Raw genomic sequence first — 18,030 nt, 5'->3', positions numbered from 1 at the left:
AAACTCTTAACGGACGGTGCTGGCACTAACTGCGCCCCCGCAAGAGATGGGAGTTGCCCCCCCAATCCCATATCGTCCCGTCCCAGCCACAGGACCTCTGTCTTCGAAGGATTTAGCTTCAACCGGCTCCCACGTAACCATCCAGCCACAGCTTCCAGACATCTGGTCAGTGTGTCTGGGGCCGAGTCAGGATGGCCATCCATCAACAGATAGAGTTGGGTGTCATCGGCATACTGATGGCAACCCAGCCCAAAACTCCGGACAAGCTGGGCGAGGGGGCGCATAAAGATGTTGAAAAGCATTGGGGAGAGTATCGCACCCTGAGGTACTCCACACACCAAGGAGTGGCGCGATGACAATTCCCCCCCAAGCGCCACCCTCTGTCCCCGACCAGAGAGAAACGAGCGCAGCCATTGAAGGACTGTGCCCTGGATCCCCACGTCGGCAAGGCGGTGGTCCAGAAGTTCATGATCGACCATGTCGAAAGCTGCTGACAGATCTAGAAGAATCAGCAGCCCCGACCCGCCTCGATCCAGCTGTCTACGAAGATCATCTGTTAGGGCAACCAGAGCTGTCTCGGTCCCATGACCAGCGCGGAAGCCAGACTGGAATGGATCCAGAGCCGATGTTTCATCCAGAAACCCACCAAGCTGTTCAGCAACCGCTCTCTCAATCACCTTACCCAGGAACGGAAGATTCGAAACCGGGCGGTAATTGGATAGATCTAAAGGATCTAATGATGTTTTCTTTAAGAGCGGGCGCACCACTGCCTCCTTCAGTTCCCCTGGGAATGTCCCCGTGCCAAGGGACAAATTGATGATATCCCCCAGGAGGGCCCGCACCTCGTCTGGACACGCTCTAATCAGCCAAGACGGGCACGGGTCGAGAGGACAGGTGGTGGGCTTTCCAGCTCGGAGGAGTCTGTCTACATCGGCTGGGGATATCCGGTCAAAGTGGTCCAATACTGGACCCGAGGACAGTCGAGGGGCCTCCAGTTCATTTATTGTATCCAAGTTGGCAGGGAGGTCATGGCGGAGCAACAAGACCTTCTCCGCAAAAAAGCTCGCAAATGCCTCACAGCCGTGTGTCAAATTGTTATTTAAATTTGGCTGTCCTTCAAGGGACGTTAAAGACCTGATTATACTAAATAATTGCGCCGGGCGAGAGCTAGCGGATGCAATGGAGGCCGAGAAGTAAGACTTCTTAGCAGCCTTCACCGCCATCTCATAGGTTTTCATAAAAGCCCTATAAGATGTTCTTGAGGCTCCGTCACGGGCACCCCGCCATACTCGCTCTAGCCGTCTGAGGTCCCGCTTCATTTTCCGGAGCTCCTCGGTAAACCAGGGAGCCCGGTTTCTGCGGGGTCGCAGAGGGCGCTTCGGTGCGATCTCATCGATGGCTGCCAGGAGCTGGATATTCCAGCCCTCAACAAGCTCAGTCAATGAGTCGCCAGGGGGAGCAAGGTCCCGCAAGGCTTGGCGGAATCTATCAGGGTCCATCAGCCTCTGCGGGCGAGCCCAAATCGGCTCGGCACCTAAGCAGGGTGGGGGTGGAAAGTCAATCCTGGCTTTCAGAGCGTAGTGATCAGACCATGGCACCTTCATCGAAGGAGACATGATCACATCTATACCTGCACCAAAGATCAAATCCAGCGTGTGGCCTGCTTGATGTGTGGGGCCCGAAACAAACTGGGAGAGCCCTAGTGTCGCCATGGAAGACACCAGGTCCAGAGCCTGTGAGGAGGGAGTGGCATCAGCATGGATGTTGAAGTCCCCCAATACCAATAGGTTAGGGAACTCCAAGGCCCAGCCGGCCACCGCCTCCAATAGGCCTGACAGGGTGGCTGCTGGTGCGCTAGGTGGCCGGTACACCAGCCAGACAGCCAAGCTCTCCTCGGAGCCCCACACTAGGCCAACACATTCAATGCCGGGGATCGATGGTGATGGTAGAGCCCTGAAAGAACAATCTTCCCGGATTAATAATGCCACCCCTCCCCCCCGGCCCACAGTCCGTGACTGGTGGAGGACGGAGAAACCCGGGGGCGCCATCTCTCTTAAGGTAACTGTTGCCCCTTCGCGCACCCAGGTCTCCGTCACACAAGCCAGGTCAACCCCCTGCGAGATAAAGAAATCTCGCAGGGTGGCGGTTTTGTTGCCTATAGACCTGGCATTGCACAGCACCAGTGACGGAGGTGAGTAGTCCTTGCTCGCCCTACCCTCGTCCCTCGGGATGAGGCGCAGATTGGAAGGGGTACGAGCATATCCATATCTCGATCCCCTTCGCCTATAACATCTGCCCCCACCGCCATACCTCCCTCGCCCCTCCACGGTAGCAATCCCAAGCCTCATAGTAGCCTCCATTGATGGCAATTAATGTTATTCTTTCGCAGCCTAAGACAATAAAACCTTAAAACAATAAAAACAAAAAACAAAACAACCCAGAAAACAATAAAACAATACAAATAAAAGCTACAAAATTACAAATTCATCAAAATCTAACGAATTCCCAAGCCCACCCAAACATCCCTCCCACCCCCATATATAAAAATCTAAAGGGAAAGGAACATTTTAAAACATGTTAAAAAGAACTCTGCGCCCCTCGGGGTCCTCATGGGCAGTAGCAGCATCAGTGGCAACAACCGTCCCTGTGAGGCCCCACCTGGGCCAGATAGTGGCAGGAGCAGTCCTTGTGAGGCTTTAGGCCCCGCCCCAGGCCAGATGGTAAGTGGCAAGAGCAGGCCCTCAGACACTCACAGGGGAGTCCTCCTGGGCAGCAGAGCAGTCCTTTGAGGCTTCAGGCCCCACCCCAGGCCAGATGGTAAGTGGCAGGAAGGAGCAGGACCCTCAGACACTCACAGGGGAGTCCTCCTGGGCAGCAGAGCAGACCTTTGAGGCTTCAGGCCCCGCCCCAGGCCAGATGGTGAGTGGCAAGAGCAGGGCCCTCAGACACTCACAGGGGAGTCCTCCTGGGCAGCCGAGCAGTCCTTTTGAGGCTTCAGGCCCCACCCCAGGCCAGATGGTGAGTGGCAAGAGCAGGGCCCTCAGACACTCACAGGGGAGTCCTCCTGGGCAGCAGAGCAGACCTTTGAGGCTTCAGGCCCCACCCCAGGCCAGATGGTGAGTGGCAAGAGCAGGGCCCTCAGACACTCACAGGGGAGTCCTCCTGGGCAGCAGAGCAGACCTTTGAGGCTTCAGGCCCCGCCCCAGGCCAGATGGTGAGTGGCAAGAGCAGGGCCCTCAGACACTCACAGGGGAGTCCTCCTGGGCAGCAGAGCAGACCTTTGAGGCTTCAGGCCCCGCCCCAGGCCAGATGGTGAGTGGCAAGAGCAGGGCCCTCAGACACTCACAGGGGAGTCCTCCTGGGCAGCCGAGCAGTCCTTTTGAGGCTTCAGGCCCCACCCCAGGCCAGATGGTGAGTGGCAAGAGCAGGGCCCTCAGACACTCACAGGGGAGTCCTCCTGGGCAGCAGAGCAGACCTTTGAGGCTTCAGGCCCCACCCCAGGCCAGATGGTGAGTGGCAAGAGCAGGGCCCTCAGACACTCACAGGGGAGTCCTCCTGGGCAGCAGAGCAGACCTTTGAGGCTTCAGGCCCCGCCCCAGGCCAGATGGTGAGTGGCAAGAGCAGGGCCCTCAGACACTCACAGGGGAGTCCTCCTGGGCAGCAGAGCAGACCTTTGAGGCTTCAGGCCCCGCCCCAGGCCAGATGGTGAGTGGCAAGAGCAGGGCCCTCAGACACTCACAGGGGAGTCCTCCTGGGCAGCCGAGCAGTCCTTTTGAGGCTTCAGGCCCCGCCCCAGGCCAGATGGTGAGTGGCAAGAGCAGGGCCCTCAGACACTCACAGGGGAGTCCTCCTGGGCAGCCGAGCAGTCCTTTTGAGGCTTCAGGCCCCACCCCAGGCCAGATGGTGAGTGGCAAGAGCAGGGCCCTCAGACACTCACAGGGGAGTCCTCCTGGGCAGCAGAGCAGACCTTTGAGGCTTCAGGCCCCGCCCCAGGCCAGATGGTGAGTGGCAAGAGCAGGGCCCTCAGACACTCACAGGGATACGCACCCGGCAAATTCGGAAGTGTTTTTCTGGGTTTCGCCACGTGTGCTTGCGCAGGAGCACTCTATGCGCTGTGCGTATGTGCAGAAGTGTGCTAGTGTGCCACTTGCGTGCACAGAAGCGGCACCTCCAGTTGCAGAAACCTCGGGATCCGACTGGAGCTCCGGAATGGATCCCGTCTGCAACCAGAGGTACCATTGTACATAGCCATGTGTGAAGGGCTTTTAGATACATCCATCCTCCAACCGCCTCCAGACACTCACACAGGACCTTCACCACCTTCACTGGTTCTGAGAGGTAGAGCTGGGTATCATCCGCATACTGAAGAACACCCAGCCCAAACTCCCTGATGATCTCTCCCAGCAGCTTCATTGCCCTCAGCCCTGGGGAAAATCATGGGGCTGTACGGGCTCCATGCAATCGGAGAGGGCGCTTTGAAGCCAGTCAATACCCCTAGTTAACTCCACATTCCAGCGGGACATCAGGGAATCAGCGGAAAGGCCATCAACATGGAATAAAACATCCCGAACCACTCTCTGGAAACCATTTGGATCCATTAAGTGGCAGGGATGGGCCTTCTGAATTGGTCCCACCTTCCTGCAGAGGGGAAGCGTCACAGAGAAGTCCAGTTGCACCAGGAAGTGATCTGACCATGGCACTTCTTTTGTTTCAGTTTCACTTAGTGTCAGATCACCCACATCCATAGAGGTGAACCCCAGGTCTAAGGCATGTCTGTGACTATGAGTTGGGCCAAACTTATTCAGGGACAGCCCCCTTGTAAGGTCATGTCAGCATGGATGTTAAAATACCCTAGGACAACTAATCTAGGTGTCTCCATGAGAACATCCACCACAACCTGAAGCAGGGAATCCTTGGCGTAGCGGGGAGGTTGGTACCCCGAAAGAAATCCTGTACTGCCCCTATTGCCCACCTTCCAGAACATGCACTCAGAGAACTGTGTCTTCCCAATAGGACACCTGGTACAAGCTAATGACTTCCTAAAAATCACTGCAACCCCCCTCCCTGCCCACATGACCTGGTTTGCTGTGCATAAGAGAAACCTGGTGGACAAACAGTGGCAAGAACAGACCCATCTGCTTCATCCAACCAAGTCTCTGTTACACATGCCAGGTCAAGTCCTCCATCCACAATTACCGTATTTTTTGCTCTATAGGACGCACTTCCCCCCTCCGAAAATGAAGGGGAAATGTGTGTGCGTCCTATGGGACGAATGCAGGCTTTCGCTGAAGCCTAGAGAGTGAGAGGGGTCGGTGCGCACCGACCCCTCTCGCTCTCCAGGCTTCAGGAAGCTATCCACAAGCCTTTGGAGCCCGCAGGAGTTCCCGCTGGGTTCCGAAGGCTTGCGGAAAGCAGCCTGAAGCCTGAAGCCCGGGGGCGCAGCGCCAACTCCCAGTGACCCGAGCCAGCAGCGAACAGCGGGGTGTTTGGAGTTAGGAGCACAGTAGGCGTGGACAATAGCAGGTGCACGCGGGCAGCCAAGTGTGGGGGGGAGGTGGCAGGAGAATAGGCGCCTCCGACCACCGGAGTGGTCGCTGAGGGGGTGCTGGGCAAGAAGCGCGTCAGCTTCGTTCCAAAGGCGCACGCGCACCTCTCTCTCGTGTGTGTGTGTGCAGGTGCGGGCGCTACCTGCGAAAGAGGGGCGCTGGGCGAGAAGCATGTCAGCTTCGTTCCAAAGGCGCACGCTCACCTCTCTCTCGTGTGTGTGTGTGCAGGCGCAGGCGCTACCTGCGAAATCAGCGCCCTTTCTTTCCTTCAGGTCGAGTGACGCTGACCCAGCTGGGCTGCCAATCTGATACGGAGTTGGCTAACCAGGAGAGAGACCTGGATTAAATTAACGCGGGCCGAGGGAAAATGCTACGTGATTGGCTATTGAGTGGGAGGGGGAAGGGTGGGTGGCTTATCCCACCCATTTGGGCAGGGGGACAGACATTTGGTCTGTAACACGTGGATAGGAGGAAGGCTTCCAACAAGACTTTCAAGTGGATGGATCCTGCTCGCTGTCTTGGCTTCTTTGCTCTTTGGGGCTGGAGGGGGAATGAATTTTTTCCCTTTATTCCTCCCCACTAAAAACTAGGTGCGCCCTATGGTCCAGTGCACCCCATGGAGCGAAAAATACGGTAAGTCGTGGAAGCCAGCTGTCTTGTGAATCGTTGACCTGGCATTGGAGAGTAGCACCTTCAGGTCTTGTGGGTCTCCCTTGCTGATTCCAGTATCCTTCCAGTATCCACCAGACCCAGTGGCAGGGATAGTCCTCAAAGAACGACTAGAATAAACCTGCCTCCTCAGTAATGACATGGTCTGGTCTTAGCATAACTCCTCCTCTTACCCGTGATCACTGAGATCGGTTGTCCCAGTGCAACCCACCTGTGGAACTTGCCCCAGCCATTCTGTTGGATGGGGCCCACTCCCTGGCAGCCCTGGCCCTCTCCCCTTAAGAACCAAATACGAACTATACAATAAGACAGTAAAAACTAATTTAGAAAACAAGAACAACACACAACAACTTACATTTATACTGAAATTAAACTAATCCCCAGCACCAACTAAACGTTTATCCCACCCCCAACAGAGGAAAAAACCAACACCCAGCATTGAAAGCGCCACAGATTAAAAACTCTTTTAAAAGATTTGCCCCAGCCCCAGAGTTTCTTCCAGTGAGTCTGGGCTCCCCAGGATTCACAGCAGGGCAATGTCCCTCCGGCCTCCCCGGAGTCTCTTCTGTTGAGCAGGGGGAGTCTGGTCCTCGCCCCCCAGGACAGGTGGGAAAGGGCCTTGCAGGGAGCAGGTCTTCCTTCCAGCACTCAGGGCAGCAGCAGCAGCAGCAGACTTGGAGATTTGAAAGGATTTGAGGTGATGCATCATTGGTCTGCGTCGCATGTGTTCTGTGTTTTAAAGGTCTCTGAGATCTCTTGATGAAAGGAGGGAGATGCTCAGAGTCCAGCCAAGAGCCTCACCCCAAAAGGGTATCTGGCCAGTGGCGTAGCCAGGGGGGCAGATCTCCCCCCATATCCATTAAAAATAATAAAAACTGAGGTTCTGCCAAGCGAGAGAGGGCTGAGCCGGAGGGACTCGGCACTGCAAGGGTTAAAGGGAACTGAGCTGCCTTCCTAGAGAGGACAGGAAGCACGGGGGGGGGGGGAGGTCCTCCAGAGCCAAGCCCCCTCCCTCCCCAGTCCTTTCCTGCTTCGGTGTCTCTCCTGCAAGGGCTGCCTCGCAGCCCCCTCCTGGGATCTGGTGAGTCTCCTCTCTCTCTGGGATCTGGTGGGGGTCCCAGGGCTGCAGCAGGGGAGGGGGCCTGGGGGGCCTGATCTCCTCCTGCAGGGGGGGCAGGTCAGGGAGGAGAGGGTCCTGCCAGGGAGGGGCCAGGTCTGCCACGCTCTCCTTCCTGCAGATCAGAGGATCCCAAACTCATTTGACCCTCCGCCCCCCCTTCAGAAAAAATCTCCCTTCTTTAAACAAAGGAGTCCCTGGGACTTTAACTCTGTGTGACGTCGCTCAGCCTCATTGCACAACAGAGCAAACATCTGCAAATGGTTTTCCAAAGCTGGACGAGGAGGTGGACTAGCCCCCACTCAAAAAAAAAAAACCGTGGGGAGGAAGGAAGGAAAGGTGGGAGAGAAAGGCCAGGAATAAAGAGAGGGATCCCAGCCCATAGTCTGGCTGCTGCATTGCATCCCAGTTTCCCAGTGTCTCCCAGGGCAGCTCCCCACGGAGGCCACGGCAGCCATCCCCTCGCACCCAGAGCAGGGCATCCCAGGACCACATCCTCTCAGCCGGAAATGGGCGCTGCTACTCCCTGAGCCTCCAGGGACCTTGGCATCAATGGCTGTGTGTGTGTTAAGCCATCTAAAAGAATAATCATAATAAATTGCCAGCCTATATTTCAAGAGAGATTTCTTTGGCCCCGCCCACTTGGCCCTCAGGGGGTTGGCCAGATACATACCTGGCCCTCAGAGCAAAGAAAAAGGGACCCCACCCCAGGACTCTGTCTTGAGAGCGGCAGAGAGTCCAAGTGCAATAAAAGGAGACAGAAGCAGGGGAATGGGGGTGGGGGGAGCAACTCCTGAGGACCCCCAGGTGAGGACCCCCACTAGAGCCAAACATCCATTATTCACAAGATACAGATGACTCCCTTGTCAGTCAGTTCTGACTTCATGCATTGACTGGAAGACAGGAGAAACCAGGCTGATTCATCTCCCAGAAATCCCTTCCGTTGCCTCCACATTTTGCATTGCTAGAAGGCTAGAGACATATTTCTTCTCTTCTTACTCCTCTTTCCCCCCAGAAAGATAGCTCATGGTCTGGGATGTGGTGCAGTCCAGCCCTGGTTCCCAGCAAGACTCATCCATGCTTGCTCAGGGAACCTATTTCTTCTCCTGATATGAGACAACTTTTGTAACAGAACAATGTATTTGCTTTGTAGGATTTGCTAGAGCTTTTCATTAAGGCAGACAGAACTTGGCAGAAGACCAAAGGCTTCATTCTGATCTCTCAGAGGCTTCCTGACAGCACAGATGGATGAGCAAGACTCAGCTGGGCCTGGAGCAGGAAGGGACCATGCCATCCAAAATGGGAGCAGTGGGAGATTCTGGGAAAACTCTGTGCAGAAGATCCTGGGTGAGGAGGACACCCTTTGCTCAGTGGTGCAGAGCCAGCAGGTGAGGCAGTTCTGCTTCCAGGAGGCCAAAGGACCCCGAGAGGTTTGCAGCCGACTCTACCACCTTGACCATCAGTGGCTGAAGCCAGAAAGGCACACGAAAGCTGAGATGCTGGACCTGGTGATCTTGGAGCAGTTCCTGGCTGTCCTTCCCCGGGAGATGGAGAGCTGGGTGAGGGAATGTGGAGCGGAGACCAGTTCGCAGGCGGTGGCCCTGGCCGAAGGTTTCCTCCTGAGTCAGGCAGAGGAGAGAAAGCAGGTGAGAGAGACTTTCCTCTGGATACTCTCAAGGGGCTCTAAACAGGATGGAGAACATCTCATATTTCTCTATTGATGGCCCATCCTTTTTCTGGGAAGACATCCATGGAATGAGATCTAACACCCTTTAAGTCTTTGTCATTCTCTTTCTTATATTTCTCACCATTCATTCTCTGTTTTGAATCCTTGTTGCTCTTTCAGGAAAACGATCATTTTGCAGAAAAGGACCTGGATTCCTGTGAGACAGAGAGGCTTCCATTGGACACCAGAGAGAGGCCACTGGGTAAGGAGGAAGGTGGTTTTACTCCATTTGGTCTCATTCTGTTGGTTTTCCAACTCATCTAGGTTTGGGGGGAAACAGTTGGGAACAAGGGTCCAGAGGAGGGGAAATGAATTTCTGCACAACTAACATATGAAATGGGCACAAACATCGAAATGCACTCAGCAGGTTAGTCTTTCTCAAAGCCCATCTGTAGTTAGAGATGTCCTGCTTCACCTGTGAGAGATGCAGGCACTCCTGGCGTCTTGCTTACGCTTTTTCTCTTGCAGGTGACAGAATGATGCCGGCAAAACCTCTTTATCCGCCTTTTTGTGGGGGCAGAAGGGAAGCAGCGGCTGTTGAACCAGATCAGGTCAGAGGAAGCTTCCTTGTGGGGACAGAGGCCGAGGGACGGAGAAAGTGTGAACTCCAGCTGTGTACTGTGGGATTTCCTACCCATATAACTCTGACACCAGCCTTCTGAATGTCACCAGTAGGATTCATCTGTAGTTGCAGTTTTCATGGAATCCTAGAGTTGAAAGGGACCCCCAATGTCATGGACTGGTGGGGCACAGAGGAGTGGTGGGAGGAAGCAGTCAGGGAACCAGGAAGGGAAGACGGCTCAGAGCCGAAGGAGTGGAGGTGGAGGAAGGATGAGCGGTCAGATGGAGAAGAGGGAGAAGCCTGGGAAGAGGAGGTGTCAGAAGCAGAAGAAGTAACAGGGCTTAGTGAACTGGGAGACTCTGTGGCAGAATGCAGTGGCAGAGGTGAGTCAGGAGGAGGAGGAGCCACCGGGGCTCCCTCTCCTTCTGCCAGAAGCCACCCTCCCTGCTTGTCTCTCAGAGCCAGGAGACGTCTGACAATGGAGGAGCAAAGGCAGTCTGCACACTGGAGCACTGTTCAATTGCTTGCAAGAAGCTCGAGAGAGGAGGGGACTTAGAAAGCTGTGGGGAGCCGGGAGCCTTCACTCTTTGCAACTGCTTTTGTGGAGGAAGAGCCTCAGGGAATGAGCTGCTGTTCTCATGAGGCCCGAAACTCAGCCAAGTCTGTGAATATTGTGTTCTTGCTAAGAAAGTGTGAACTCCAGCTGTGTACTGTGGGATTTCCTGCCCATATAACTCTGACACCAGCCTTCTGAATGTCACCAGTAGGATTCATCTGTAGTTGCAGGTTTCATGGAATCCTAGAGTTGAAAGGGACCCCAAGGGTCATCAAGTCCAACCGCCTGCATTGAAAGATCATCCAAGACAGATGGACATCCAAACTAGGCTTATTTTATTTCTAAATTGATCATTGAATGCTAAAATTGGTTTCTAAGCAGTGGACAGACGAGAACAAATAGTGACCAGCATTCACCTAACCAGCCCCATCTTCTGCAAAATGGGGCCTGCCCCCCATTCCTCCCCCTCTCCATGCCCCCATGAACCCCTTGAATTTGGCTGTAGGGCATTGAGAGGGAACCTTCCCAGAACAGCTCACGAGGAGAGGAGAAAGTGGATCCTTCCATCTGGGAAACTGGAATGCTTGTGTAGGCAGAATAACAAGGAAAACATAAGCTGGAGTACCACCTATTTGCACAAAGACGAATACCCGTAATTAAAAGCAGAAAAAAAATAATTCAATTAAAGTGTTAAAATTAGCATCCATAATTAACATGTGCAGCAAAGCAATCCTATTGAAATAACACAGCAATTAACAGGGAGGAAACCACAGAGCATTGTGTAGCAGATCATATTTCTGCTGTCTCAGAGGAGGACATTTCCCTTTTTCTTTTAGGGTCCAGTGTGCTTTGAAGATGTCGCTGTTCATTTCACGGACGAGGAGTGGGCGTTGCTGGATCCTGACCAGAGAGCTCTGCATAAGGACGTCATGGAGGAGAATTGGGGGATCGTGGCCTCTCTTGGTAAGGCTCCCTGTGGGATTGTCCTATCTGACTGGAAATTCAAAAAATACCTCTATGTGAAAAACCTCATATATTTTCACAGAGCTCAACAGCGCCCCCTACAACACCTGGGAACCTAACACCCCCACAAGAAACAGCAAATTGCAGTTTTTTTTGTGAACCATTTCCCTCTAGTTCTTCACGATTCGGCTGGTCTGAACTGCCCAGGCCATCTCAAATGTCAGCTTCAGAGTTGTTAGGAAAGATAAGCAGCCACTATCAGGTTTTCTGTTTTTATTTTTGTTGCTATCAGTCTTGGGTTGACCAAAGAGATGACTGGAATTGGAGATGGAGGGGATGCCATGACTGGGCCAAACAAAATCCGTCCCAGAGAAGAGCCAGGCTTATTGAATCTCAGGTAGTAGTAGCAGTGATGATAATAATAGTAATAATAATAATAGTATTTTTATTTACACCCTGCCCATTTGGCTGGGTTATTCCAGGCACTCTGGGCTGCTTCCAACACATGTATAAACATGAAACATAAATAATAACAATCTGATCCCATATAAAAAGTACATTAACTTTAAAATGAACATCTTACACTAGTGGCCAAAATTGTGGATACCTTTTGTGAAAAGTGCATTTCTGAGGTTTGATGGCTCATAACACCACTTTTTTTTGGAATAATACCATAAAATTATATAGCAATGGAAAGATAATTTAATGAAGAATTTAATGCAAGAAATTTTATGAAGGAGTATTTATTAGAACAGCAGTCATAAAGAAAAAACGTGAAACCATTGGTAACCTTTAGCTTTAATAACGGCCTTACAACGCCTTCGCATGGAGTGAACCAAGTTTTTTAGTTCTGCAGCTGTAATAATGTGACACCAAGACTGAATTATTGCCTCTATTAATTAGGCTTTATTGCTGGGTTGCTTCTGACTAAGAAGTTTCTTTAGTCGGCTCCATAGACTTTCAGTTGGGTTAAGGTCTGGGCTATTCCCAGGCCATTCAAGCAGTGGAATATTATTATCTTCAAACAACCTTTTGCACACAGCAGCAACATGACATGGAGCTGAATTCTGTTGAAATATAAAATAATTAAATAAACAAATATTTATACAAACATATGTAAATGCTTCAATATATGGGGAAAGATCACATGCAGAACGCTTCAGTTTGGGCTCAAGTATTTCATTTATGTATTTTGGGAAGTTTACATTTCCATTGTCAGTGTATGAAAATGCAAAGGACCTGACTTCCTTTGTCTCCTCAGCCTGGTCCTCAGACCCTTGTCGGCATAAAGGAGTCCACAAGAAGAGTGCCCTTGCAGAGCATTTTCTGCTTTTATTCTTAAAAGTCTTTATCTGCAAAACAACCGACCAACTGTACACACATCAACACTACCAGATTTCACCAACCAACCCACACCCAACACTAACATTGACCACTCTATATATACAGGTACAATTAGGAGAAAGGTGGCATGAGTCATTGTAGGCCGCTGACTCATGCTGACTTGGTTCTTTTAGCATTAAAGAAACAGTGGCCAATTTTTAGCCGTGACACCCATTAATGACACAAATTCATAACACTAGCTGGGTGTTTCACAGTCAGTGTAATGCATGTAGGATGTAAATCTTCTTTGATTCTTCTACTCCCGTATTTCATGCCATCACTACCAAGCAAGGAGATTTGGGTCTCATTGCTCCAAATAACCCTATCCTATTGTTCCGCTCTCCAGTTAACATGGGTTTAATCTTTTCAACCTTTGCTTGAGAGAGAACAATGGCTTTTTCCTTAGAATTCTAGCATTTAGACCAGTCCTTGCAATCAACTTCACATTACATTGCACCATGTCATCTTGTATACAGCCAGATGATTTTCTTCTGTCACGTGGGCACAGTCTCTCCATTCTTCGATCATCACTTGCTGTTGTGCAACTTTTCCTGCCTTTACCAGTCTGATTTTGGAGTGAATGAGTTTCTTCTTTTTAAAAAATAAATTTTATTAACAGGCCAATCACATCACATTAATTCCAAATAACAATAATTCCAAATTACATAGCCAAATTTTTTAATTTTTTTGTTGGGGGTACCCATGCTTCAAGCTCCGAAAGGGATCCGATCATCTCTCTTGCTGCTGCTTTAATTACACAGTTCTGTCAAAATAATATTCACAGTTCTGTTCAATCTTCTCTTTGTTGTTTTCGTCATCTTCTTGTTGTTATCTCCTTTCTTTGTGATCTCTGATAATCTCCACAAGCGGGTTGAAGACAAACAACGTTATTTCCTGTGTGGATTTTACACTCATCCAAGAGCCATAAAAGTAGACAGGCGCCATTTCAACACCTCCGTACAAAACATTCCGAGTCTGTCCTGATCTCCCCAGGCCTGCCGCTCATAAATTTTCTCAGGGGGCCCTGCTAGGCCGAACCCACACTCCAACATAGTAACAGCCATAGTCCTCCTCCCCCTGGATTCCTGCGGGCGAGCCTGCCATGATAAATCTCTTTTTATAACTGCGTCACAAAGGACTTACTTTCGTTTTCCGATGCTCCCATAAGCCACGTTCTTGCATAGTAACTAATTTCCACACAGTTCTTATTTCTGCTGCTTGTGATCAGTAATTGCAACAATTCTTTTTTGGGGGGAGGGGAATTATTGGGTACTCACATAAGACAAAAAAAGAAAAGTTTTTCTCCCCCCTCCTTTTCAGTCTTGCTCTGACATACCGATCCTTTGATGAATCTTCTTCTTGATTTATTCCTCTTCTTTATTTATTATTAAATCCAGCCCGTCGCTCCTCTTCCCAGAGATCCCTTTAGTTAGCAGTCCTTATTCCCGATCATCGCTTGAAGTATGTGCGTTTGCTTCTGTTCTGATTGTTTATTTTGAGCTCCCGCAACTAGCTGCGCAGATCAGAGACAGCGTACAGGAGAGCTGACCCACACGAGGGCTTTTGTGCCTAGTGCCCTCACCCCCTTTCGAATCTGGGGGTGAATTATGGGCACAGCAGGCAAGGCAGCGTTCCCCATTCCCTTGGGGTAACGAGGGAGGCTGCATACTCCCATAACAGCCTCTTAATTACCTCGTGTGAGCCAGAGAGATGGTATTGTCGGCCATCCTCCGATGCGCCCCCTAGCGGCCCCCGTGAATGAGTTTCTTATACCTCTTCAAAAATATAGAAAGGCCAGCTTTTGTTAAGTTTTCCCCAATCTTTCTTCTAATTTCTTCATAACTGTAGCCTTGTTCACTTAAAAGTATTAGTTTACATCTCTTTCTGGGTAACCAGTCAACATTTTGTGCCATTTTTAAAATTTTATTATGTTCTGCAAACTCACTAAATGAAAGAACACAAAAAAAACCAGCCAACTTGATAGCAATCACATAAGACACTAACAAAAGTCAACCTAAGCAAGTAGTGCTTCTGCTTCCTATTTCTGGTTATTTGGCTATAATTTTTGATAGAATACAGCTAATTGAACTTTGTTGCATTATGTTCTTGCTCAAATTATTTTTCCACTGATATATGATTTTATGATATTACTCCAAAACAAGTGGTGTTATAAGCCATTAAAGCTCTGGAATACACTATTTCCAAAAAGGCTTCCACAATTTTGGCCACTACTCTATATCAAACAAAGGAACATTCAACAACTCATCAGAATCTAATAATAAATATGTTGGTTAATGACAAAAAACAAACGTAATAAACACACACTGAACTCCTTTCAGTCCTTCTTTATTCGTTCCTGAGGCTCTAATCCCTTTTTGTCTCCATTGCAGATTGTGATGAATTGGAAATTGAGAACAAAGGTGACCACAACAAAATCCCCAGAAAGGAGAAGTCGCATAAAAATTTGGAGTGTGGAGAAAGCTGCAGTCAGAGCTCCCATTCCACTTCCCATCAAAGAAATCTCATTGGAAAGAAGCCCTGTCAGTGTGTTGAATGTGGAAAGAGCTTCACTAATAGCTCCGATCTCACTTGCCATCAAAGAATTCATACAGGGGAGAAACCCTATAAGTGTGTGTTATGTGGAAAGAGCTTCAGTAAGAGGTGCAATCTCACTTCCCATCAAATAATTCATACAGGGGAGAAACCCTCTCACTGTGTGGAATGTGGAAAGAGCTTCACTAATAGCTCTGATCTCACTTCCCATCAGAGAATTCATACAGGGGACAAACCCTATCAGTGTGTGGAATGTGGAAAGAGCTTCACATGTAGCTCCTCTCTCACTTCCCATCACAGAATTCATACAGGGGAGAAACCCTATCAGTGTGTGGTATGTGAAAAGAGGTTCACTGATAGCTCCTCTCTTACTTCCCATCAGAGAATTCATACAGGGGAGAAACCCTATCAGTGTTTGGAATGTGGAAAGAGCTTCACTTATAGCTTCTCTCTAAATTCCCACCAGAGAATTCATACAGGGGAGAAACCCTATAAGTGTGTGGTATGTGGAAAGAGCTTCAGTAAGAGGTGCAATCTAACTTCCCATCAAAGAATTCATACAGGGGAGAAACCCTATCAGTGTGTGGTATGTGGAAAGAGCTTCACTCATAGCTCCTCTCTAACTTCCCATCAGAGAATTCATACAGGGGACAAACCCTATCAGTGTGTGGAATGTGGAAAGATCTTCACTGCTGGCTCCTCTCTCACTTCCCATCAGAGAATTCATACAGGGGACAAACCCTATCAGTGTGTGGCATGTGGAAAGAGCTTCACTTATAGCTCCTCTCTCACTTCCCATCAGAGAATTCATACAGGGGACAAACCCTATCAGTGCGTTGAATGTGGAAAGAGCTTCACATGTAGCTCCTCTCTCACTTCCCATCAGAGAATTCATACAGGGGACAAACCCTATCAGTGCGTGGAATGTGGAAAGAGCTTCAATCAGAGCTCCTCTCTCAGTTCCCATCAAAGAATTCATACAGGGGAGAAACCCTATCAGTGCGTGGAATGTGGAAAGAGCTTCAGTAAGAGCTCCAATCTCACTTCCCATCAAAGAATTCATTCAGAGGTCAGAAAAACCCTTCATTATAGACTTCCGGTTGGCTCGCCTGATTATGGCGGACAGGAGTTCTTTCGTGGAAAGGGCACCGGCGCTTCGAAGACAGGGGAGAGTCGCTAGAGCGCAGCGGCGCCCCGAAAAACCCTCAGATTGAGCGTTCTGAGGACCTGGAGTTCCTGCAGGTGCCGGGAACGACTCCCCTGCTCCCTGTAAGCTCTAAAAAAGAGGGCTGAGTGAGAGCGGCGTTGGAGACATTGGCACTATTGAAACAATTCGCTTCCTTCAAAGCGCGAAGCTCTGAGTCCTGTGATTGTGAGCAGCCAATTCCTCCAAGGGAAAATTTTTTTTTGGACTTTCCCTCTTGGAAATCGTGAGTAAAATAATTTCATTTGGAACTTTGAAGTGGGAAGGAAAGGGATTTAAAAACAGAGGTCAATCCCTTTCACTGAAGTAAAAACGAAAGCAGCTAACGTTACCAAAAGCCGCAACTTTAGTCTCATCTTTTAGAAACTTTCAAGTCTTTCCTATATCTCCCTTTCTAGCAGGGGGAAGGGGGGGAAAGACAAAAAATAAATTTCCCTGCAGAAGAATTAGAGATTTTTCCTGAACTGTTGTATCTTCTTTGTGGAAGCAGACCTCCCGGGTGAGGGGAGGCTAGACTCCATTGTGACGCAACAAAGGGAATGGAAGCTTTCAACTTTCGTTTTCCACTTTGGAAAAATACAAAGTAACCACAGCTGCCAGAGCTCAACAAATACCTGGAACTCTGCAACTAAGTTAAAGACTTGAAATAAACTTTTGGGACTTGTTTAAAGGAGAAAATAAAGACTTGTACTTATATTTACTAGATTGAAAGACTGTGGTGAGGAAAGACTCTTACTCTGGAGTGGGGATTTTTGCAGCTGGGAAACAGTCTGCTTATCCTATTGTCTCCCTCTTTTGACTGTAGCTGACCTTGGGGGGGGGAATAAAACTATGGATGGGGGTGACAAAGGAGACAAGACAGAAAAGTCAGAGAGACTGCAAAGAACAAAAATTAAACCAAGAAGAGAATCTAGAACACCAACATTTGAAGAACCAGTAATGCAACTTCTTCAGGAAATTAAAACAGAAGTAAGAGGGAATAAAAAAACCATTCAAGACTTGAGGAGTGACTTTTCTGAACTGAAAGAAGACTTGAAGACAGTGAGGTCCAACATTACCCCACATGAGGAAAGAATTACACAACTGGAAACGGTAAAAATTCGGGATTTAGAGACTGTCCAGCAGCAGGCGTTAAATTTGATTGCGTTTTTGGAATTAAAGAAGAAGGAGGCTCATCTGAGACTGAGGGGAGTGGTCCAGAAGGAACAGGATAACTTGAAGGGTTGGCTCATTGAGGAATTTTCAACTTACTGGGAGATCTCAAAAGAAGAATTGAATTTGTGGATTGATAAAGCATATAGATTTGGTCCTAAAAAAGATTCTAAAATCACACATGACTGTATGGTGATTTTTAAAACAAAGGAACAAAGAGGCATGATATTGGGACATCACTATAAAAAAAGTTTAAAGATAGATGGGAAAGCGGTGATCTTGTTCAAAGAGGTCCCACGACATTTTTTATCTTTGAGAAGTAATTATTCAGATCTGGCAACTGCCCTAAGGAAGAAAAATATCTTCTTCAGGTGAGAATTCCCAGGGGGTCTTTCCTTCAAATTTCAAGGGAGGAAACAGAGAATCAGAACTGTAGGAGAGAAGGAGAGATTTCTTTAGAAAAACGCAAAAGAGCTCAGTTTGGAAAGTTCCCCTTCTCTGGCTGTAGGGGCTGAAGGACCCTAAAAAATTAAGATGTCTTTAAGAATTTACTCCTGGAATGTTAATGGCTTAAATTCCCTGGAAAAAAGAGGCCGAGT

General features: G+C 49.3%; 2 protein-coding genes across 7 annotated transcripts in view; one reads left to right on the top strand and one right to left on the bottom strand.

The window, feature by feature from the left end:
* The window catches only part of LOC310760712 (uncharacterized protein), a gene marked incomplete at its 3' end in the record, with an annotated part of 296,144 nt that overhangs the window by 201,126 nt on the left and 76,988 nt on the right, over positions 1 to 18,030 (bottom strand). The gene's annotated exons all lie outside the window — the stretch shown is intronic.
* On the top strand, positions 7,201 to 17,799 carry LOC310760771 (uncharacterized protein). Its single transcript, XM_083609928.1, has 7 exons — positions 7,201 to 7,323; positions 8,486 to 8,978; positions 9,179 to 9,260; positions 9,527 to 9,609; positions 11,013 to 11,139; positions 14,913 to 15,183; positions 15,436 to 17,799. Exons 2-7 carry the CDS (start codon positions 8,577 to 8,579, stop codon positions 16,253 to 16,255), a joined length of 1,785 nt encoding a protein of 594 aa, XP_083466054.1. The 5' UTR covers positions 7,201 to 7,323; positions 8,486 to 8,576; the 3' UTR covers positions 16,256 to 17,799.

Source organism: Podarcis filfolensis, assembly GCF_964270895.1.
Source record: "Podarcis filfolensis genome assembly, chromosome: 4".
In the NCBI taxonomy this organism is placed as follows: Eukaryota; Metazoa; Chordata; class Lepidosauria; order Squamata; family Lacertidae; genus Podarcis; species Podarcis filfolensis.
The sequence above is the reverse complement of the archived record's forward strand: the minus strand, read 5'-3'. Positions and strand labels throughout refer to the sequence as shown.

Bases quoted from the DNA above. Each gene is read 5' to 3' on its own strand.
- LOC310760771 (XM_083609928.1), top strand. From the start codon at position 8,577: ATGGATGAGCAAGACTCAGCTGGGCCTGGAGCAGGAAGGGACCATGCC. The intron at 9,261-9,526 runs GTAAGGAGGAAG...TTTCTCTTGCAG, and splicing joins CACCAGAGAGAGGCCACTGG to GTGACAGAATGATGCCGGCA. The intron at 15,184-15,435 runs GTGCAATCTCAC...GTTCACTGATAG, and splicing joins GGAAAGAGCTTCAGTAAGAG to CTCCTCTCTTACTTCCCATC.